General features: G+C 42.4%; 2 protein-coding genes and 1 pseudogene across 4 annotated transcripts in view; all 3 read left to right on the forward strand.

Moving 5' to 3' along the window:
• The first annotated feature begins 646 nt into the window (after positions 1-646).
• On the forward strand, positions 647-2,847 carry LOC111659414 (membrane progestin receptor beta-like). Its single transcript, XM_087175626.1, has 5 exons — positions 647-958; positions 1,045-1,157; positions 1,389-1,545; positions 1,626-1,841; positions 2,536-2,847. The coding sequence occupies exons 1-5, from the start codon at positions 674-676 to the stop codon at positions 2,845-2,847; spliced, it is 1,083 nt and encodes a 360-aa protein (XP_087031752.1). The 5' UTR covers positions 647-673.
• Positions 2,848-4,702: 1,855 nt separating this feature from the next.
• LOC111659420 (uncharacterized) lies at positions 4,703-11,550 on the forward strand. Of its 2 annotated transcripts, XM_087175629.1 has the most exons (10): positions 4,703-4,929; positions 6,009-6,062; positions 7,563-7,689; positions 8,169-8,229; positions 8,331-8,400; positions 8,755-8,826; positions 9,575-9,665; positions 9,726-9,745; positions 9,877-9,948; positions 10,424-11,550. In XM_087175629.1, the coding sequence occupies exons 3-10, from the start codon at positions 7,568-7,570 to the stop codon at positions 10,699-10,701; spliced, it is 786 nt and encodes a 261-aa protein (XP_087031755.1). In that variant the 5' UTR covers positions 4,703-4,929; positions 6,009-6,062; positions 7,563-7,567; the 3' UTR covers positions 10,702-11,550. The 2 variants fall into 2 exon arrangements, with proteins under 2 accessions (XP_087031755.1, XP_087031754.1); XM_087175628.1 differs by lacking the exon at positions 9,726-9,745 and having other exon boundaries at positions 4,704-4,929; positions 9,575-9,698; positions 9,875-9,948.
• A 6,143-nt stretch (positions 11,551-17,693) lies between these two features.
• LOC111659416 (zinc finger protein 395-like) overlaps positions 17,694-22,542 on the forward strand; it is a 10,104-nt pseudogene continuing 5,255 nt past the window's right edge. The window contains exons 1-7 of the transcript XR_015437635.1: positions 17,694-17,843; positions 19,859-20,041; positions 20,277-20,434; positions 20,538-20,647; positions 21,237-21,439; positions 21,553-21,653; positions 22,345-22,542. The exon at positions 22,345-22,542 is cut by the window's right edge and continues 117 nt beyond it. The product of XR_015437635.1 is annotated as a zinc finger protein 395-like (transcript). The remainder of the gene's footprint in view (positions 17,844-19,858; positions 20,042-20,276; positions 20,435-20,537; positions 20,648-21,236; positions 21,440-21,552; positions 21,654-22,344) is intronic.

Genomic DNA, 22,542 nt, shown 5'->3' on the forward strand with positions numbered 1-22,542 from the left:
GTGTTAAACAACCTAAACACCTGTATAACCTACACCTGTCTGACCACCTGTGTGACTTCATACCACCTGTACACCTGTCTAACCCCGACTCTACACTGTCAATCCATCGCCTCTACCTGCCTGTCTAACCCCACACACACACCTGTCTACCATCAACACACACCTGTCTAACCATCAACACACACCTGTCTAACCATCAACACACCTCTTTCTAACCATCAACACACACCTGTCTACCATCAACACACACCTGTCTACCATCAACCCACACCTGTCTACCATCAACACACACCTGTCTTACCATCAACACACACCTGTCTTACCATCAACACACACCTGTCTACCATCAACACACACCTGTCTTACCATCAACACACACCTGTCTACCATCAACACACACCTGTCTACCATCAACACACACCTGTCTACCATCAACACACACCTGTCTACCATCAACACACACCTGTCTAACCATCAACCCACCTGTCTTACCATCAACACACACCTGTCTACCATCAACACACACCTGTCTACCATCAACCCACCTGTCTAACCATCAACACACACCTGTCTACCATCAACCCACCTGTCTAACCATCAACACACACCTGTCTAACCCACTTGTTTCACCTTCATACAGAACAACAAGCTAAAATCAGGATCCTCTCTCATCATGCCTCGGGTGTCGTTCGCCCCTCCCTCGCTGTGCCTCACCTTTCTCCCCTTGGTGCACCGCCTCCTCCCCTCCCTCCCCCCCACGGTCCGTGACGTGGACGTCCCCCCTCTGTTCCGGGAGCGGTTCATCCTGGGGGGGTACCGGCCCGTGGGCCTGTCGTGGCGTAGTTACGTCCTCAGTCTGTTCCAGATCCACAACGAGACCCTGAATGTGTGGAGTCACCTGCTCGCCGCGGTCTGCGTCCTGCTGAGGTTCATGGCGTTCGCCGTCCTGCAGGGGGGGGTACTGTCACCGTCCGGTCCTGTTTGTTTCACCTCCTTTTTTTTTGGAGTCATGTATCTGACCCGTTTGACCTCTGACCTCTTCAGGGGATCCTGGGTTTTCGGCTGCAGGGTCCTGAAGGTCAGGGCTTTTCTCTGGACGTGTCCTCGCTGCCTCTCGTCCTCTATGTCTTCTCTGCCGTCACCTACCTGAGCTGCAGGTGAGTCCGCAACGTCTTTAAGAAAAAAAACAGACTCTGACTCTGACTAGGGCTCATGGGAAATCTCACAGCTGTGTCGCAGTTCAGAGGCTCCTTCAAAATGCGTCCTTTGTTTCCTGGACAACGAATGATCCAACAGGTGATTCCAACATTTCCCAGGATGCAGATCAAGCTTTATTATTGATAGAAAATTATTGATTAGTGCAGCTCTAATTACTGTGCATGTTGCAGCGCTGTAGCTCACCTGTTGCAGTCCCACTCGGAGCATGCGCACTACTCGCTCTTCTTCCTGGACTACGTGGGCGTGGCCGTCTACCAGTACGGCTGTGCTCTGGCTCTGTGCCTGTACAGCTCAGACGCCGCCTGGACGCAAAGCATGCTGGGACAGGTCTGTTTGTGTGTCTTACATCCATCCTCAATAACATGACATGATGCATTCAGGTGCACTGATGACGCTAGTAATTTCAGATCTTCCTCCCGGCCGCCGCCCTCCTCGCCTGGTTCTCTTGCGCCACCTGCTGCTACGCGAAGCTTCATTTCCGCCGTCCGTACCCGCTGCACCGGAAGCTCTGCCAGGTGGTCCCGATGGGCGTGGCCTACCTGCTGGACATCAGTCCCGTCGCCCATCGCCTCGTCACCTACAGCTGGACGAACAGCACTGCACTGCCTCTGCACTTCCTGCAGGTGATGTTTAAAGAGCCTGCAAAACACCTGCAGTTAAGATTTTCCTTCAAGTAAAAACAGTTGCACAAAACAACTCAAGTTTCATCCTTAAGGTTTCCTTAAAATGTTTGCGAGTATTTAAGGTTTTCTCCTTTTCTTAGTCTTATACTTAAGGAATCACTTAAAATCAGGTAAACCGTTGCACAAAACACCTTAGAGACCAAAGTAAGGTAAAAAACTAAAGGTACTTCTGACTCTGTCTAAACTGCAACATGACCCAGTTTAAATGAAGATAGTGAACGCATCGCAGGAAGGTGATGAGGATGTTCCACGGCCAGGAGAAACCCTTAACGATGCAGTAGAGTAAAATTGATGCAAAGGCTTTAACTTTTTTCCTTAATGAAGGAAACCTTTCAAGAGATTCTGTGCAACACCCTGAAGTAACTCCAGTAGCTCAGGAGAAATTAAACCTCAAGGACTTATATTCAAGGAGAACACTTAAGGTGTTTTGTGCAGCCGGCCCCAGATGTTTCCCTCAGCAGCTGATGAGACCAAACACAGAGCAAAAAGAGCGGGAACACTGACGATGATCGATCAGTCGACACAAACACAACAACACACAAACATCATGTTGATCTGTGACTGATCGGTTCAACATATCAACTGAAACTGTCACTTCCTGTTTCTACTGCCACTTCTGCCCCTCCTCCACCAGGTGGTGCTGTTCCTGCTGTCGGCCTTCTTCTTCTCCTGCCCCGTCCCCGAGCGCTTCGCCCCCGGTCGCTACGACATCGTGGGCCACGGCCATCAGCTCTTCCACATCCTGTTGTCCCTCTGCACGCTCGTCCAGCAGGAGGCGCTGTTCCGGGACTTCCTGTGGCGGCGGCCGGCGCTGGTCAGGGAGTTTGGAGAGGAGCGCCTCCTGCTGGCCTGCGCCTCCTTCCCCTGCCTGACGCTCTGCTGCACCATCACGGCGCTTGCCATGAGGAGGAGGGCTCAGACTCAGCTGATGAAAGAGCAGAGATAGAAGAAGAAGAAGGAGGAGCAGGAAGAGGAGGAAGAGGAGGAAGAGGAGGAGGAGGAGGTGTGACTTCATGCTAAAACTCCTGAGGGATTTACTTTGGATTAAAAGGCTTCTCTGAGCAAACAGGAGTGTGTTTGTAGACGTCTGCTCCTCTGGGAAGAAGATTATTATAATGTTCTTCTGGTTTTTCTGGTTTCTGTTTTTTTAGTTTTTACCTTTTTGTCTAAACTAGAATAATATTGTGCATATTTTTCTGTTTTTCAAATCACTTTTTGGAAACTTTTGTGGAAAGTTGTTCAGGACGACATTTTAACCTGGCAAAGCGACAATGTGTTTCCAACATGTTATCTTCACTAATCAGCAGAATGTTTTCAGCCTTCATCAGTGTCACAGTCATGCAACATAAAAGCCTAAACAACACTTCAAATGAACTGGTTTGCAACAACAACAACAACAACAACAACAACAACAACAACAAGCGTCCATCTTTGGAGCAAGTGAGGAAATGAGCTCAACACAAACTAGGATTCCCTCCTCGTGGTTTAATGCCTCAGGAAACACGGTCACAGTCTCTTCTTCATGAGTTACAGTGTTGAATAATGGCCAGAAGTGTTTCTACTGAACATTATGATGTCACAGGGAAGTTGACCTTTGACCTTTTGGATATAAAATGTCATCACATTCGAGTTAAATTGTGTCATAATTAGTCAATGAATGTATTGGCTCCTGCATCCTCCACTGTGGTCCTGCTTCTGTAGAGGGACTCTAGTTTTAAAACCGTTGTTTTAGTTTTAATTGATATAAATTTGTTTTTTCGTCTCCGTGCCTCCATTTTTTTCTGTCTAAGGTAATTACTTAAAAAAACAACCTCAGATGAGAAGAACTGCACAGCTGCAACCAACTCTTATTTTCATCATCAACACGTGACAGTTAGTTTCTTTAATAATCGATTGTTTCTCAGTTTATAAATGTCAGAAACACGTCAAACATTGTTCCCTCAGGATCAAATGAACATATAATAATGTTTTATTTTGTAATTCTTAAAATAAAAACAGTTGTATTTGGGTGGAGGCAGAAATCGCAGCAGCAGAGATCAACGAACACCTGGACAGGAAACTGAAGTTAACACGACGTAATTCAGACATGAAGAGTGAAATTAATATTATTGCTCAAACTGCACAGTGCTGTTATCTCTCTCTCTCTCAGTTCTCCAACGGCCTCGCTCCGCCAGTCAAGCGGTAAGTGTCAGTTGGAGTGTTTGGGTGGAGCAGCAGATAATGTTCCACTCTCAGGTTTAATATGTTTATCAGTCACAGCTGCATGTGGTGAGAGGAACGGCCACGAGACGACCGACACTCCCTCCGTGGGTTATTACAGGATTGATTCATTCTAAACACAGAGGAGTCTGTCCTGATGGTGGCGCTAGAGGAAACCACAGGACTCTTTAACAGTCATTAATCAAACTGTATTTATGGACTGAAAACAACTGAAAACATCATCTGCAGCTTAAATCAGTTAACTTTTAAATTCTTGATCTGATTGGTTTCGTCTCCATGGCAACAGCAGCTGAGGATCATGGGTATTGTAGTAGTAAGAGACACTTGTCAAAATGAAGGTAAAACCTGATTTCTCACAAAGAAGGTTACAACTCAGGCGAATTAGCTTGTTAGCAACCTCGTTAGCAAGCCAGCTAGCGAGCTAGCCAGCTAGCAAGTGAGAGTTAGCTCACTGGTAATAAGACTCTTCTTATTTAAATTTAACTCATGAAAAAAACTCAGAAAATTTATGTTTTATTGAGTTTAAAAGTGAAGACAGACTCTTCAGCTGTCGTCCATCAGTGTGTGTGTGTGTGTCTGTGTGTGTGTGTGTGTGTGTGTGTCTGTGTGTGTGTGTCTGTGTGTGTGTCTATGTGTGTGTGTGTGTGTGTGTGTGTGTGTGTGTGTGTGTGTGTGTGTGTGTGTGTGGCTTTAAGCAGCTCAAACAGCGGAGCGGCTCACTGTTTGTTCAGTCTGTCAATGAGTAAACCTGCAGCAGGGAAAACTCCCCACAGAGTGTGAACCTGAACTCAGCGCTGTCTGCACACAGGTACGAGCTGCACTTTAACTCTAATGAACAACTAGTTCATCAGCTGTTAACAACAATCATACTTTTATTAAGTTTTCTGTTAGATGATGTCGTCAGTCAGTGTCTTTCTGTTTTTAACTTTAATTTTAAATATCAAACAAAAACAAGTCAATAGAGACAGTTATAAATAATAACATGAAACTGGGAATATTAACAGAAAATAACATGACAACATTTGAATTTCTGCTGGAGACATTTTGGAAATTATGGAAATATATTTTAATATAAACAAAATATTTATAGTTTAATACGTTTTATTGTGTGCATGACTTTATATCAAGTTTCATATCTCGTGTCGTGTTGTATGAGTGTGTGTCACACACTCATACTACACGACATCTCACAGTTTAACAGCAGGAACTTAAATCCAGTTTTCCATTGGCTGCCACATGATTCATCTACTCCACCACATTTATAATTTTCTACTTTACTACATTCATTTGATTGAAACTGTGGTTATAAGTTACTATGAAGATTCAGATTATTGATATAAAATGTAATTAACTAATTATGTAGTGATGTTTTATTATTGCTAAAGCTAACCAGCTGTATATAAAGGAATTAATATTAGCTCTGCAACTTCAAAGTGATGAACACATTAATGCATCAATAATTAAAATTCAACATATAAGACACATTATTCTGCATAATAAGTTCTTTTACTTTTGGTACTTTAAGTATATTTTATGATGATGATACTTCATTATAAAATGTAGTTTTTATTTTACTTAAGATCTGAGTTCTCAGTGTGTTCCTCTACACACTCCACACAAAAGGAAAAGTGATTTTATCAGATGTGTGTGTAATGTCTCGGGTGTCACACTGGAAACAGGGGGACCCAGCTGGACTAGCTCTGTGTAAAGGTAGAGAAACCCACCTACCAGCATAGAAACCTTAGTGTAAAGGCCGCTCCACGGTTTCTATGGAGACCCACAAAGTCTTGACCACGTGCCACTTGTTCCAGTTGTTCCCAACATGTTGGACTGTTCCTTTAAATGACATTTTAATGAATGAATATTAATTCTTTGTTTGTCCGACAGGCGTCAGACAGGATGGTGAAGGTGCTTCGATTCTCACAGAGCTGAAAGAACAAGGTAAACAACAGCTAAACAACATCTTAATTACATAAAAACAACAGGTAAACAACAGGTAAACATCTAAACAACAGGTAAACAACAGCTCTGTGGAGTTTCTCTGATCAGGCTCACTCGTCTCTGTCTTGTTTTTTCAGAGCTTTTCTTCACTTTTTCATAACGCTTCACCTTTCCACACATTGTGTTGTTTTATGGTGTTAGAAAGTAAACACAGCCTCTTGTTTACTCAGTGTTTTGTTTATACACCAGTTACTGAATCTTCCTCTGCTCTGAAGGTTCGGGAACGTTGAAGTTTGTTTCGGCTCACAGAAGGTGAACTTTGTATTCTGGATGAGGTTTAGCTGCAGCAGAGACATGAGCATGATTTAACGAGCTCATATTGGTCGACCTTTGACCTCATGTCACCATCAGTCATGTTAATGACCAGGAAAAACCAAAGCTCATGTAGCCGTCATTAGGTTTCCGTATAGACCAGTAAAATGCAAATACAGTTTATAAAACAGCCATAAGGTCTTCAGTGTCAGTGTTGGAGTAAATATCCTGCAGCTCCATCTGAGCTTCAGTCTGGATTTGCATGTCGACAGAAACTAAAACCGCCAGCACATTTTCATTGACTGTCTCATGTTTGTGTCCAGCTCCAGCTGTAAGTATCAGGCCAGCTGTTCTGCACCAGCTGCAGCCATGAAAACATCAAAGAGGCAACTTTAGTCTATGTCTGATCAGCTCCAAATCTCAGTTTTAAAGCTCCATGTTTTCTTCTTCTTCTGTGTAGATATAAAAACCATCTCAGTGTAGTTTCACATCTCCTCTCTCAGGCTTCTCTCTGCAGCTCTAGTAACAACAGGTTTCCGTTAAAAACACTCAGAGAAACCAAATCCTGCAAGGTTTGGATGGTGGGTCCAGGTGGGCGGAGCTTGGTGACTGCTTTGTTGTGACATCACAAAGTTCCAGAAGTCCTGACGGCTGGTTTTAAGGCTCAGTTTCTGAATACAGGCTGTGTGCATTTCTCTGTGGACTGAGGCTTTGATACTTTCACAGTATTAATATAGAAGCTAGAGCTGATCTATAATCACACTACACATGGACACACACCTTTACACTGGAGGAGCTTTAAACCACAGTTAGACTCGTTAAATTAAAATATTTATTCACATCAGTTTATATTCTCCTGTTTTATTCATTTAAATTTCCCATTTTACTTTTTTTTCAACCTTTTATCTCTGTCTCTGTGATTCTATTACATCCGTTCTTTATTCTGTTTATGTCTCATGTTGTCTGGTGTCGAACCTCAGCCCAGAAATTCCACAGACATTAATTAGTTACCTGAAAGCCGCAGGTCTCAGGTGTGTCAGAGCAGGAAGTGGGTCGTGCCTTCAGTAAATTTGAGTTGTGTCACGTTTCTCCACACAGTCGGACGGAGAGGACGCACAGAGGTCACATGACTCACGTCCTCCTCTTCGACTCCTTCACAGTCTCTGCTCTGGTTTCTGTCTCTCTCAGAGATCATGGCGGCAGTTGGAGCCGAGGTCACGGCGTCCTGGTTCCTGTCATCAGGGGTCGTGGGTTTCCTCATCATCCTCCTCCTCCTCTCCATTTTCCTCATGGCTCTCTGCAGCAACTGCGGCAGGTCGGCTGCTTCTGGTCTCTACGTCACTTCAGTTTAAAGGACAAATCTGCTGAGTTTCTGTTCTACTGTCAACACATCTCATTAATATCATCATCCAAACACTGATGTGTCTGATTCCACTGAGCCACAGAGCAGCACACTGAAAAATAGAAAATATCACCAGAGTAAAATGCAGTTTTTTATCATAAGCAAAAGTTTTATAGTTTTATGACAGAGGTTTATAGTAAATACCTCATTGTTTTAGATGAAGCGACATCAGAGATTTTGGATCTTGCTCCAGAAGTGAGAAAACTTTATTGCAAATCTCTTGACATTTAAGTTACTGCTAATCCAGAGTTACATGACTCAGCTGAGTCCAGCATCAGACTAGCTTCAGCTGAAGCTCATGGGAACTGTAGTATTTACAGTGTTTCTCATCTGAAAACATTTCACTCATAGATGTTGTCATTACATTTAAACTTTTTTCTTTTGTTTTCTAGACGTTCGTTTGAGCTGCGAGATTCAGAGACGGACAAAAACCCCTCAGCTCTGATCAGAGTGGTGAGAGACCTTTGACCTCTGAGATGAAACTCCTCTGAGCTTTTTGTTCATTAAATATAAAAACCCTGAGAGTGAATTAATCAATGTGACATTTCCTGAAGGTGAAACTGGAAGACACCAGGGAGGCGAGAGAGAATCCGATGATCAGTGAGATCCAGAACGATGAAAAAGGTGAGTGAGCGTATGAACAGATGAAGATGAAAAGAGACAGGTGAATGAAAACAAAAGAACAAACTTCACAGACGAGTCTCTGAGATCTGAAATAAAAATGGTTTTCACTCGGAACCAAACTGATGTTCAGGAAAACTAAAGCTGAAGCACAGTCTCACTTCCTGCTGCTCAGAGCTGTCAATCAGACCATGCGTCTTATTTTGAAAAATGTAATTACATTTTATCAAAACAATACACAATTCTTATTTTTTATCTCTTTTATCAATTTTGTCTCTCTTTTCAATCTGTGTGTGTGTGTGTGTGTGTGTGTGTGTGTGTGTGTGTGTGTGTGTGTGTGTGTGTGTGTGTGTACAGAGTTTACTCGTCATGAGGGAAACTCGTTCACTCCGTGGAGGAGCCACTTGGGGGCGCCAGAGAACAACCAAGGTCTGTGAAAACACACTGAGAGTGTGTGTGTGTGTGTGTGTGTGTGTGTGTGTGTGTGTGTGTGTTTTTACTCACTCAACCCAGGGTTAGTTTCATCAGTCAGGTAACTGAAGCATCAGTGCTGTTGCCATGGTTACCTGCATGTTAACACACCTGGGGCTCTGAGTGAAAACAGAATTAGAATTGTTAGTTAAAATGTTCAAATGGCAGCCAATCAGAGACCAGGGATTTTCTATATTTGTTTGGCACTTATACTCATACTTTCATACAAACAAACAGTAAACACTTAAACATATATAAATAAATACAAATAAAATAAATAAATAATATTAAAAAATAAATAAGACTCAATTAAAAGCCAAACAAAAATAATGAGCTAAACTGTTCAGTGAAGAAGAAGAAGAAGAAGAAGAAGAAGAAGAAGAAGAATAAGAAGAAGAAGAAGAGGAGATTTACCTGTCCTCATGTTGTTCAGGTGTTTCACTGAGGACAGAGCATCTTTACTAAAACCACCTGGAAACTCTAATGATCATCACATGTGACGTACTCTGGTTTTTATCAGGACATTGTGAATATCGATTAATATTCAAAACAAAATAAAATTATTACTAACGAGCTCGAGTGGTTTAATGTTCTTGGTGTGTGTGTGTTTGTGTGTGTGTGTATGTGTGTGTGTGTGTGTGTGTTTGTGTGTGTGTGTATGTGTGTGTGTGTGTGTTTGTGTGTGTGTTTGTGTGTGTGTACTCAGATGTTCAGACCAATGGCAGTGCAGCAGTGATGGAGACAAGAGGAAACTCTGATGCTGCTGGAGGAGGAGGAGCAGGAGGAGGAAGAGGAGCAGGAGGAAGAGGAGGAGGAGGAGCAGGAGGAGGAAGAGGAGCAGGAGGAGCAGGAGGAGGAAGAGGAGCAGGAGGAGGAGGTGGTTACATCATGTGTAAACTGTAGTTTTTAATTTAAAATAATTTTAATCATAACATTGAAGCTAATTAAACATCCCATTACTACGTTTCCCATGATGCATAACTCCCTCTGCTCTGTGTGTGTGTTCAGAGTCGAGTCCTTCAGAGAAGTCGGTGGAGGTCGTGCTGTGGAGGAGTCACCTGAGGGCGTCACAGAAACAAGGTCACTGATGATCCATCTGTAGAAATAATAACAACGACATATAGAGAAATAATAATGAGAAACTAATTATCTGGAGAAACTACCAATGACAGAAAATGTATCTGGAATTATTCTGATCAAATTTAATAATTTTTCATCCAGAAATATCGAACGTTTGATTCCAGCTCGTTGAACGTGACAGTTTGCTGCTTCAGATTTTAGGATCTGAACTTTGAAAAATCTTTTTCTGCTCAGAGAAACTGTGAAAATGTTTTTCTCTTTTGACACTTTATGTGATGTAATATATAAAAATACAGCGGCTGGTTAGAGCAGGAAGTTCTTGTTTCATAAGGTGTGAAGGAAAGGAAGCTCGGAGAGAGTGATGACTTTGAAAGAAATCAAAGCAAACAACGAAAAAAATAAAGAAAAAAGAGACACAAAACAAAAACAAAGAAACTCAAAATACCTTCTCAATTAAAACTGTGTCTCTGTACAGATGTGAGCAGCTCCACCCCTCCAGACTCCGACCACGTCTACCACACCATCGGAGGAGGGCAGGGCGATCCTCACAGGTCATCGCCACCCACCAATCAAGAGGCCGGAGGCGGAGACTCGGTGGATTTAGGCGACAGAAGCAGGAATTCAGTTTATGCTCAGGTCAGCAGAAAGGGGAGACAGGCCACGCCCCCTGACTGTATACCTGAGGTGGTACAGGTGGTGGAGGAGGAGCCTTCACCTCCGCTGCCTGACAGGAAGACGGAGACGGAGGGATGACGGATGAAAGGACAGAGGAGAGAAGGAGGGACGGCAGCTAAAGGACAAAAATACAAATTCAGAAAAAGCTGATTCCAGTTTATTTGAACATGAAGAATCATCCAGTTTCTTATTGTTGCATTTGAAAACAACATCATTTCCCATAATGCACCTGGACAGTGTTTTTATAGGCGGAGGGGGATGTTAATGTGTGAAAGTGGTGAAATGCCCCTTTAAAGAAAGACACACTGAAGCTTTAAGGCCCATAAACAGTATATAATAATCAATAGCTGCTGATCACTTTCCAATCACTGATCGATTGATTTGATCCCTACGTGTCCAGAACACAGTGTTGTTGGGGAACAGGAAGTCTGTTGATTATACGTTGATGTTTGAGTGAAAACACACAGAGGTCTGTTGGTGGTTGCTACGGTAACGGGGTGAAGCGGGGCGGAGTCTCAGACAAACCTTTCACATGTGGATCAGCTGGATTGTGACGACTCATCAGAGCATCAGTGACCTCTGGTGACCTCTGGATGGAGACACCGTCGTCCTGTTTGTCACGTCTGTTTCTTCTCCACGGTTTCAACATGTCATGTGATGACTCTGACGTCTGCAGGCTCGTGATTGGTCGATTCTCTGTGACACATCAAAGATGAGTTTAGCTGAATCATCTCGTCTTTTCTTGTTCGCTTCCGATAAATATGTTTAAGTTTTAGTTTTAATTTTCAGACTCTTCAGAACATTTTAAAGGTGAAATGATGAGATGAATGAATGAACTGCTGAGAGATTAAATTACATTTCTGCTGTTTGTCTTTATCAAATGTAAAATTTTTTGTTGCTTTTCATGATAATAAAATATATAATGAAGGTTGGCGTTGGATTCAGTCAATTTTCTTCATATATTCCTAAAAACTGTGTTTTTTCTCTCTCAAAAAACATTGTTAATTCTCATATTACAACTTTATTCTTGAAATATTATGACTTTTTCTCATAAAATTACAACTTCAAAAAAAAATTACGATTTTATTCTCAAAATTTCAGACGACTCAATGTGGCCCTAATACTTCATCATATGTTCGCACCGACTCTTTGTCTTCATCAGCTGCAGCTTTAAGTTCATCATGTCCAAACAGGAATTGACTCTTTAAACTGAGAAAGTGTCGATTCAACTGAATATCTTGCTTTTATTGAGCTTATTTTCTCAAGTTCAGTTAGTTTTACAATTTCAAAACTTATCACACGACATTGAAGCAGCTATTTAACCTACGTTCACTTCACTCATGCTGTTAATGTGAATTTAAATGATTTACAGTCTGAAACATCAGGATAAAAGTTCCAGCATTTAGAAAGTCATGATGAGTCAGAGCTGCTGAGTCACTGACATCCCAATGTAACTGTGTGTGTGTGTGCGTGTGTGTGTGTGTGTGTGTGTGTGTGTGTGTGTGTGTGTGTGTGTGTGTGTACTGTAACATCCTGCTGTGACTAACTGAGTCAGGGTTCAGCACAGCGGTTTGGTGGATGAGTGTGAGTGTGCACGTCGACCACGTCCATCAGCAGTCAGAAAGTCGTTTACAGTGTGTTTTTATTCTGAGAGACGACGACAGCCAAGACACATACACACACACACACACACACACACACACCAAAAACTGCAGCTCCAGGCAAACGTGCTGAGGTCAGAGGTCAGAGGGGACATGGAGACAAACTGTTGTTATAGAGAAAGGACGGACTTTTTCTTTTCATGTTACAGTGTGAACCAAGATCCCACAGAGCTGCTCTGTGTAACGAGTCTTAATGAGGGAATTAGAGCACAGCATGAAGTGAAAACAGAGCTGCAACAATAATCGATTTTACAAATCAATTTGCATCTAGTTTTTGAAAGAAATAACAAAATAACAGAAATAGAAATAGAAATACAAATGTTTAACACACTGTAAAATGCGACAAGTGGATCTAGGAAACCATTTGCCTTGAAAAAACTAAGTAAGTATAACTTTTAGTTTTAAGTTCTGTTGACTTTATCTTCACTTGTTGACTTTAAGTTTAGTTGTGTTTACTTCATTGTATGACGTTGCTCCAACTTAAAAATGGCATCTAAAATGAATTTGCTCTGTTTAAGGCAGCTTAAATAAGTTGTTTGACTTAAGTGAAAAGTTGCATTTACTCAGTAGAATTTAGGCAACTGATAAATCACTCTTAGATAAATCAAGTCAGTACAACAAAGAATAATTAGTTCCCAGGATTATTTTCTTGTTTTAACAAAATTCCATTTTGAGCATCTTAAGCTGAGGAAGCAAGTTCAATTATACAGTGAAAACCACTTTATAAAGTAATAAATGAATAACCGTAGATGCCGATCTGTTTTAGAAGCTGCTGCTCCAGCAGAATAAATTGCCAACAGAGTGTATATCAGTAATTGTCAGCTGTATGCACAGGCTGCAAAGAGCCTGAATTGGTTGCTGTTCTCACCTGTGCACTGACACACCTGGGAGCTTAAAGATGCTCTTTAATACTTTTATCATATACTATTATTATCACCATATAACATGTTTTAAAATGTCACTTAACTCGTTTATAGAGACATTTTAACTGACTTACTTTGTACTTTTATTTAAGAACATTTTCACACAGTGATTTTACCTCTACTGCAGTAAAATGTCTTTTCAGTCACGGTAGTTAGTGACCGTTTACGTGCTGACGTCACTGCAGCGTCTCCTCGCCAGTCTCTGGAGCTTCGGTTACCGGTAGAGTTTATTGCTGCTCTGTCTGAACACAGTTATGTCAGGGTTAGTGGTAAGTAGGACCCAAATGCAGCCAACACATGGGAGACAGTGCAGACAGGTTTATTTAACAAAAGAACTTATATCACAAGCACAGGGAACCATCGGGGATGACAACAGGTAACATGAACAGGTAACATGAACAGATCGAGGACAAACCCAGAGATCAACAGATCTGACACAGACAAAGAGGAGCACAAAGACTATACAGACAAGGGAGGCGAGGGTGATTGAACACAGGTGAAACACATCAGGGCGGGGCAGACAATCACCACAGACGCAGGACCAAGACAGGAAGTAAAAACACTGACACACAAGGAAACCAAATTACAAAATAAAACAGGAAGTGAGAAAAGTCCAAACTAAACTAACAAAAAGTGTCTGCCAAGTTAATGTTGTTTTCTTCATTACAGTGACTAACTACCTGCTGTACATTTAAACTGAGCAGTTCTGCTCCAGCACCCACAGCTCTCTGCTGCTTTCTCTAACTCAGCAGTTGTTTACATGCTGTTCAGATGCTAGCTACTTTAGCTTAGCAGTTAGCGCTAGCTTCATTTTATTGATCATCAGTAAAATAAAAAAAAAACACTCCAAACATAGTGCGAACGAGTTCACTCAGATATTGGTAGGGACGTGTCCATGTGCAAACCTACGCCCTTGGATCTGAGGCAAGAGTCAGAGCTGAGGTTGGGCCACTCTCACACTGTGTCATGTCATGAACTATCAGATATATGACACACACACACACACACACACACGCACACACACAGGATGAGTGGTGTCATGACATGTCAGAGTGTTGCTGGTTCTCATGAAGTCCTGAGTCTGTCGCCTGCAGCTCTTCATCTCAGTGACTGTTACTGCTTCAGGCTGAAGGTGGAGACTTCCAGGATCTACAGTGGGTCAAACGCCGCTGGGCTACACTGGATCCTGCACCTGGTCCATGAGACCCAGACTGATGTCTCTAAAACCAACCTGTGACTTCCTCCTGCAGAGATACAGGTGACATCATCCACCTGTTTTCAGTAGAACCAAGAATTAATGTGTAAAACTGGTGGACTGCCCCTTTAAAACAACAGACATCGTCCTGATCACTGATAATTAACCAATAATCAACCCTGCTTTATGGTATACAAACCTGTTGTAGCTTTAAGACGACCGAAGGTGAGGTAAAGAGTTCAGACAGGTGTCCGTTTACTTTTGGCCAGTGGATCCAGACTGGGATCCCTCCACAGCTGCAGCCGTCACCATGGAAACCAAACTGAGTGAGCAGTGAACCAGGAGAGAATCAGACTGTTGAGAGTTAATCAATGAGCTCACCTGATCGCCGCTCAGCGATGTCATCATCAGCTGATCAAACAGAGGTGCATGCTGGGTGATCACAGGGGGACTGAAGTAAGTCAGACTGATGAGCTCAGTTTGTGACAGTCTGAGGGTTTAAATGTTTCAGTCAGAACCAGAAAGTTTTCAACATACAAGGAATTTGTTTTGGTCTTTTGGTTCATACCAATAGAAAGAAACACAGATGAAACAGGGAAGTTCTGCAGGTCAGATATCTCAAATACAAAATCAAAAAATTTAACAATAAGGTAAAAATATTTACAATAAAAATGTGAAAGAATATTATTTAAAAAAAGAATAAATAGAAAAATATAAATATGTACAATACAAATATGTATATATAGGCTTTATAAATGACTGGGAGGATTTTAAACTTGAGTCATTTAACATAAAAACATAAATAATAAAACATCAAGTGACACAAGATGAACTTTAGTTTCCAGTTTCTTTCTCCTGTAAAAGCAAGAAACGTGTTTTTTTCTTAGTTAGCTAATTTGTTAGTTTGTTTATTTGTTTGTTTGCTTGTTTGTTTGTTTGTTTGTTTGTTTATTTGTTTGTTTGTTTGTTTGTTTGTTTGTTTGTTTGCTTGTTTGTTTGCTTGCTTGCTTGCTTGTGGGTCAGACTGTGTTTCTGACTGTAAACATGGCGGACTGCTCCTTTAGTCGCAGCACGTTCAGCAGTATCAGCACGTAGCTCACGAGAGTGAAGCGTCGGTGTGCGTGTGTGCTACGTGCGGCTCCACACACATACACACACACACACACACACACACACACGCACACACACACAGGGAGGGGGGTGGGAGAGGCAGAGCCGGTTATGTAATCAGTGAGCGGCTGATCTCCGCCCACAGGCCGCTCTTTGTTATCACTGTTATTGCACCTACAGTAACACAACTACACACAGTACTGCAGTACACGCAGTAATACTGCATACAGTATTCAAACTGTGTGGAGATGAAAGTTGCGACTAAAACCTGGAGAAAGTGAAAACAAAGCGACATTCAACAGTTTTTCATCTTTATTGTGAAGCTGATCAGTTACATTCTGACTGTTCATGTGATTCTCTGTTAAACACAGAAGCTGCACTTATATTGTAGTTAATCAGGTTTGTGTAGTACACATAATCACTGTATTACTGCATGTACTGTGTGTACTTTGATTGGTTTATACTTGTGCAAATACTAAAAATAACTGCTGTTTTAGCACAGACGCACTGGGAGCATCGCAGCAGTGTTACAGATGTGTTACAGATGTGTTACAGATGTGTTACAGTGGTGTTGTGGGTGACTGGAGGACTGTGGTGAACAGTAACAGTCAGTTGTGTTCAGGCTCCTTCAGTGCAGAGGAACAGTCAGTAAACAACAGTCCTCTGTGGGGTGTGTTCCTGCACGGCTGAGCTCCGCCAATCACGGCTCGCCTCCTCCCCCACGTGGTTCTCTTGTTTACTACGGAGCGGAGAGCCGCCGTGGAGGCTGCTGGGAAAACCCGGAGCAGGATCTCATGGAGGAGGATCACAGTAACTGTAAAGATTTAGTCTCAGAATGAAATGAAATAACCGGGAAATTTTCCAGCTTGTGACCCCGTCATGACCCCGGGTTAAGTTTAATAATAATTTAAATAATAAATAAGTTATATGTTATAATTTGTTATTTATCTTGTTTACCTTTTTTTTTATATCTCTCCTCAGATTTCACCAATATTTTCTACTGTATAAACAACTAGAGCTGCAGCTAATCAATATTTTCACCACTGATTTAATCTGTTAATCGTTTGTTCTGACAGTGAAAATCTTCATAATGAAATCAAACGTAACATTAATCTATTTTTTTTACTTGAAAAAAAGAAGATATTTTATCAATTATCAAATTAGTTGCGATCGATTAATTGACTACATGTTGCACCTTTGGTCTAACAACAAATAAATAAATAATTTGAACAAACAAAATCAGATCAGACATTTTATTTTATTTTCCACATTCATTGTTTAACTGATCAGTGTCACATTAAAGTCATGTTGAGCACATGTTGATATTGATCACATGTTGATATTGATCACGTTAATGTTGACCATGTTGTTGTGAGTCCTGAGAGCAGCTGGTCTGTTCCAGTCTGATCCAGGATCCAGTCCAGGTTTTGTGTGACGCCCCTCCCTCCCTGATGGTGTTCAGACTGGCTGCAGCCTGCAGCACACACACACACACACACACACACACACACACACACACACACACACACCCTCAGCTCTCATTGAGGAGCAGTGGACTCTCAGACTGGACGTGTTGTTGTTCTTGTGCTGGAGCTTGAGACTCTGCAGGTGAGTGACAACTGGTGCTTCACCTGTCTGCTTCTCTCTCTCTCTCCTCACGGCGTCTCACAGTCTCTGACTTTATCTGACTCCATGTGAAGATCTGAGTCTTTACATGTTGTTTTACATGAGCATGTTTCAGCAGCAGCTCCTGCTGTAGTCACTGTGACAGTGATCGGTGACAGAGAGGAGTGAGTGACTGAACACTGAGCTGCTGCTGAACTTTACAAACACTCAACTTCACCCTCTGTCTCTTCTCTGTGTCACTGAGCTGTGTTGATCCACATGATTTACAGATCAGATGTTTTTAGTTCTTTCTGCAAGAGAACAGTTGATCTGCTGCTTTTCTCTGTTTGTAGCCTGAATGTTGTTGTTGTTGTTGTTGTTGTTGTTGTTGTTGTTGTTGTTGTTGTTGGGAACTAAAGATCAACACCTGGCACCATTTGACTCAGAGACTGACAGAGAAAATAACGGTCTGACTCGGAGCTGTTTTTGTGTCCATTGAGGACTCTTATTGTGGAGGGTGTGAACTCAGCACTGAAGGAATCTGATTGGCTCAAAGCTCGAAACAGCAGACAAGACAAGGGGGTGTGTTCATACAGTGTGTGTGTGTGTGTGTGTGTGTGTGTGTGTGTGTGTGTGTGTGTGTGTGTGTGGCTGTTTTAAACTTTAAAAAACTTAAAAAATCACTGGGTCGACATCAGCACTGAACCAGAACCAGAACCAGAACCAGTGAGTAGGAACCAGTCAAAGATACAGGTTATTAGTTAGTCCATCTATTAATGTTATTTTTCATGTTACCTTTGGTTATCTAAACTAAATCTAAATTTAAATAAATGTTACACACAATTATTTTTCTCGTCTTGTTCTTAAGGAATTTTCATTTACTCAGATTTCATTTCAAATTCTACTTTTCCTGAAGTAAAATATCTGAATAACTTTCACAAGTTTGACATGAAACCTGTGACAAAATGTTGTGAGTTGTTGTGCAACACAATGTGCACACATTAGAAAACCTGTGAGGGACACATGTTGTAACGATCAGAGATGAGTTTAAAAAGAGGATGAGCTGATTAGAAGTGTTTTGGGTCAATGACCCAACAGTGACAGAAGAAACCCCTGGATCAGTGATCGCTTCAGAATCCTTCCAAAGTAAAAGCACAGAAGTATCATCAGCCAAATTTAGTGTGAAAAGTTCTTGTTGTGCAGAAAGTCGGCCCAGTCAGAGTTAAACATTAATTTATCTGACAATATTAATTATTGATCATTTTACGTTGTAGCTGCTCCAGGTGGAGCTGAGACAGTTTAGTCCGCCGGCTCCCAGTCGAGGGGTCGGGCCCCTCCCCAGGGTCACCAGATCAGAAACGGGGAGATGTAATAAGGAGTAAATAATATTCTATATTGATCCAGTGTTTGTGTTTATGTTTGTTTAAAGGTGTTTACGTGTTTGTTTGTTCTGAAACTCATTCTGTGACTCACTGATTCACAGGAAACCTTCAATGGGGAGGGAGGGGTGGATGTCATGTTTTACCATGTTGCCACGGTAACACAGTTTAGTTAATTAGTTGTAGTTTAGTTAATTATCGTTGTTGTCAACAGATGCACAGTGATAAAGAAATAGATGAACAGTTGAACCCATCTGTCCTGTTTACTTTAATCCACACACACACACACACACTCTCACACACACACTCTCACACACACACACACACACACACACACACACACACACACACACACACACTCAGCGTACTGACTGTAAATGACACTGCAGCCTGTGAGTCACCGTGATGTCACTCAGATCTGTGGAACATAGAACAGATCTGACCGGCAAACTTAATCCACAGCTTCAGTTTTCCCAGCAGCCACTGCACAGCTGCTGAAGTCACGTTGCACTGTGAAGGGGGGGGGGGTGTCGAACCTCACCACTGTTTGGTCCTGAGCGACGCGTCTCCTTGTTTATGGAGATGTGCTTCAACACGTTTCTGAAACAAACAGAAAACTCGAAGAATCCACCTCACAACTTGGATGAAATTAAATTTGAGACGGTTCTTTCACTGCTTCACTGAACTGGGATTTTCATTCTCCATTAAAGTGGTCGGACGGTTTTATATAAACCTGTCTGCACATGACTCATTCTGATTATTCAGCTGAATAATATGAAAAAGAATCATTTTTCAGTTGGAAAGATCAATTTCTTTCATTTTGACTGAAAAAGAATAAAAATGATGATGATGTGATTTTTGTCTTGTACCAAACAAACATGTTTCTTTACATGTGCAGAATATGATTTGCAGGCCGCAGCACCACAACACTGATGCGGCTAACAATGCTAATGCTAACAATGCTAATGCTAACAATGCAGAGCGACGAGACACATTTTGACTTCACCAAAAAAAGAACTGCAGCTCCTGTGATTTGGATAATGCGCTTGGTCATATTGAGATTATGATTGTATTTGATGAATCGTTCAGCTCTAGTTACAGATATTCCCATAAACTCCAATATTAACCAGGACTTTTACTGAGACAGGTTTTTATTTCTGATTTTACTTCTCTTCTCGTCTTCTTGGACATTATGCTGGATTTGTCTTGTACAGAACTTTACCTCAGTATGTTCAGCAGCAGCAGCGTCGCTCTGTGGTCCGTCTCCCACTCCGGTTCAGACTGAAACGACTACAGGAGCCTCCGTAGTTCCCTTTATATCCCGGTGATGAATGACTGAAGCCGCTGTTTCTCCTCCATCAGACAGACATGTTGCCAAAGACTCGTCTGGGGAAGCGTTCCCCGTTCGGAGCGTTGGTGAGCTCCACCTGCCCGGCGGCGGCAGGAGCACACATGCACCTGGAGACGGGTGAGGCCGGCGTCACCGTGGCAACGGCAGCAGGACAACAGGCCTCCAGCAGAGTCAAAGGTCATCCTGGGCTGAAGGTGAGTCACATTTTCTGTCCAGTGCAGCAGAAATAAACATTTATTGTTAAACACAGACATAAAATCCCAGAGCCATGTTTCAGTTCCTGTGATGGACATGATGATGATGATGATGATGATGATGATGATGATGATGATGATGATGATGATGAAATCCCCCTGTGGGAAACTCACAGACAAAAAGACGTTATGTTTGGAGAAGTTTGTCTTGCCTGACGGTGTTTCTCCCTCTCAGGTGTATTTCCAGTGCGGGGGAGGGGGTGAATCCCCAGGAGTGGCGGATCAGCTGGACCTCATGCAGAGTGATGTTCCTGCCTGGTCTTCATCTCATCCCTCCTCAGTGCCCCTGTCCAGCAGCAGGTCTGTCTCGTCCTGCATCGACGTCCCCAGGAGGTCAGACATCTTCTCTGTCTCTGTCTCTTGTCTCTCTACATATTTTTAAGAAGCAGATTCTCACCTCAGTCTCCTCCCGTCTCTGTTTCCTGTCCTCCTGCAGTCAGAGGAGTCCAGAGGAGGTGGACATGGACGAGCTGATGGCAGCGATGGTTCTCAGCAGTTTGTCCTGCAGCCCTCTGCTGCACAGCCCTGTGACCCCAGACCCAACAGGTACAACAACAAACAGCAGCATCAACTAGAATCACCTCCTCGTGGTTGTATCCCTCCGCCACTCAGACTAGTTCCAGGTTACATCCTGTTTATCCAGAGTCAGAGAAAATATTAGCCGTTTGTGTGAAATCACATAACTGCTGTGAAGTCTTGAGTTATGGCTAAAAAGTGTTTGGTGACATCACACTGACCTTGACCTTTGACCCTTTGACTTGAAGAAGTCCATCAAGGCGTTGCTAAGATATCGTGTCATGTGACGGGATCCTCTTGAAGAGTTCTTGAGATATCGCATTCACAAGACCAAATTTGCGATTTGTGAGGTCGCTGTGACCGTGACCTTTGACCTCTGACCTCCGACCACCAAAGTCTAATCAGGTCATCCCTGAGTCCTAGTGAAAATTTGTGCCGAATTTGAAGAAGTTCTGTCGAGGAGTCACTGAGATATCGTGTCCATGAGAATGGGATAAATCTACTGACGAACAACCTGTTGTGATGTTGTGATGTCATCACAGCAGCCATGACACCTGTCAACATGCTGACCACACCCACCTACGGACTCAGTGTTAATACTAAACATTGTGTGTCTCAGCGGCTCTGATGGACTCCGGCGGCAGCGACCTCTCTGACAGCAGCAGCAGCGGCTACTGGAGCGTCGGCCGCGCCAACGGGAGCCCGGACCCCTCTCCACCAATCGCAGAGCCCGACGTCAGCCCGACCACGCCCCCCGACGAGGGCCTGGACATGGAGCTGGAGGAGGTGTTGTTCGACGAGCCGGCGCCGCGGAAACGCAAGGTGTGCGCGCACACACACACGCACACGCACGCACGCACACAAACATGCACGCACACAAACACACACACACACACACACACAGGTGAGCGCTGACGGCCTGTTTCCTCCTGCAGAACTCGGTGAAAGTGGCCTACAGGTGTCTGTGGCCCATCTGTGGGAAGGTGCTGACGTCAGTTGTGGGAATCAAACGTCACATCAGGACGACACACCTGTGGTAAGACTCACCTGACAGACGCTTCTAATCTTCATGTGTTTTTTATGGAAGATCATTTCTGCCAAAAAAGATGAAGAAATAAAAATGTCACATCAATGAGAAATATTATAATTTTTATTTTAAGCATCTTCGTGTCTTTAGTTTGAGTTTTATCTTCTGGAAGCATCAATGAGGCAAAGGTGACTACAATAAAACCTGGAGCTGTTATTTATGGAAGTTCAGTTCTGCCATAAAAAACAAAAGCTGAGAAAATAATAAAAATTAAATAAATAAAATAAGATAATAAAATAGTCATGATAATTCAAAATTATGTAATAATTTAAAATTGAAAATAAAAGTAGAGTCAAAATCTAATTCACACTAACAGTGTAAAATATAAATAATTAATAGTTAACAGTTAATTACTTGTAAATGTACCAGTTTTATTTTATCTATAATGAGTCCAGAAAACTTCCTGGGACTTTTAGACATTTAGTGATTTACAGAATAAAGCACCTTATTTTATATTGTAATATTAATTTAAATTGTGCCTCATACTTTTGAAAATCAATTGAATGAAATAATATGAATATAAGTTTTTTGGATAACTGAGCAAATTAAATACCTGATGAATCAATGTTGCAATAAGATAGACGGGTAGTTTTTTTATTGTTAAAGTTCTGATGTGACCTTTGACCTTTGACCCCCCCAGCCGTGGAGGTGAACACGAGCGTTGTTCTCGCAGCGAGGAGGATTTTTACTACACTGAGATCATCCAGAGGGACCATCATCATCATCATCATCATCATCATCATCAGCAGCAGCAGCAGCAGCAGCAGCATTCCCTCCTCTCTGGCCCCGCCTCCCCCTCCCCCACCGCCTCCTCTTCTTCCTCCCCATCCTCGCCTCC

The sequence above is a fragment of the Seriola lalandi genome, unplaced genomic scaffold (assembly GCF_002814215.2).
Source record: "Seriola lalandi dorsalis isolate HSWRI2012SDOR001 ecotype SW California unplaced genomic scaffold, Sedor1 jcf7180002054478, whole genome shotgun sequence".
NCBI lineage: Eukaryota > Metazoa > Chordata > Actinopteri > Carangiformes > Carangidae > Seriola > Seriola lalandi.

Bases quoted from the DNA above. Each gene is read 5' to 3' on its own strand.
- LOC111659414 (XM_087175626.1), top strand. From the start codon at position 674: ATGCCTCGGGTGTCGTTCGCCCCTCCCTCGCTGTGCCTCACCTTTCTC. The intron at 1,158-1,388 runs GTGAGTCCGCAA...TGCATGTTGCAG, and splicing joins GTCACCTACCTGAGCTGCAG to CGCTGTAGCTCACCTGTTGC. The intron at 1,546-1,625 runs GTCTGTTTGTGT...TAGTAATTTCAG, and splicing joins CGCAAAGCATGCTGGGACAG to ATCTTCCTCCCGGCCGCCGC.
- LOC111659420 (XM_087175628.1), top strand. From the start codon at position 7,568: ATGGCGGCAGTTGGAGCCGAGGTCACGGCGTCCTGGTTCCTGTCATCA. The intron at 7,690-8,168 runs GTCGGCTGCTTC...TTTGTTTTCTAG, and splicing joins CTCTGCAGCAACTGCGGCAG to ACGTTCGTTTGAGCTGCGAG. The intron at 9,949-10,423 runs GTCACTGATGAT...GTCTCTGTACAG, and splicing joins GAGGGCGTCACAGAAACAAG to ATGTGAGCAGCTCCACCCCT.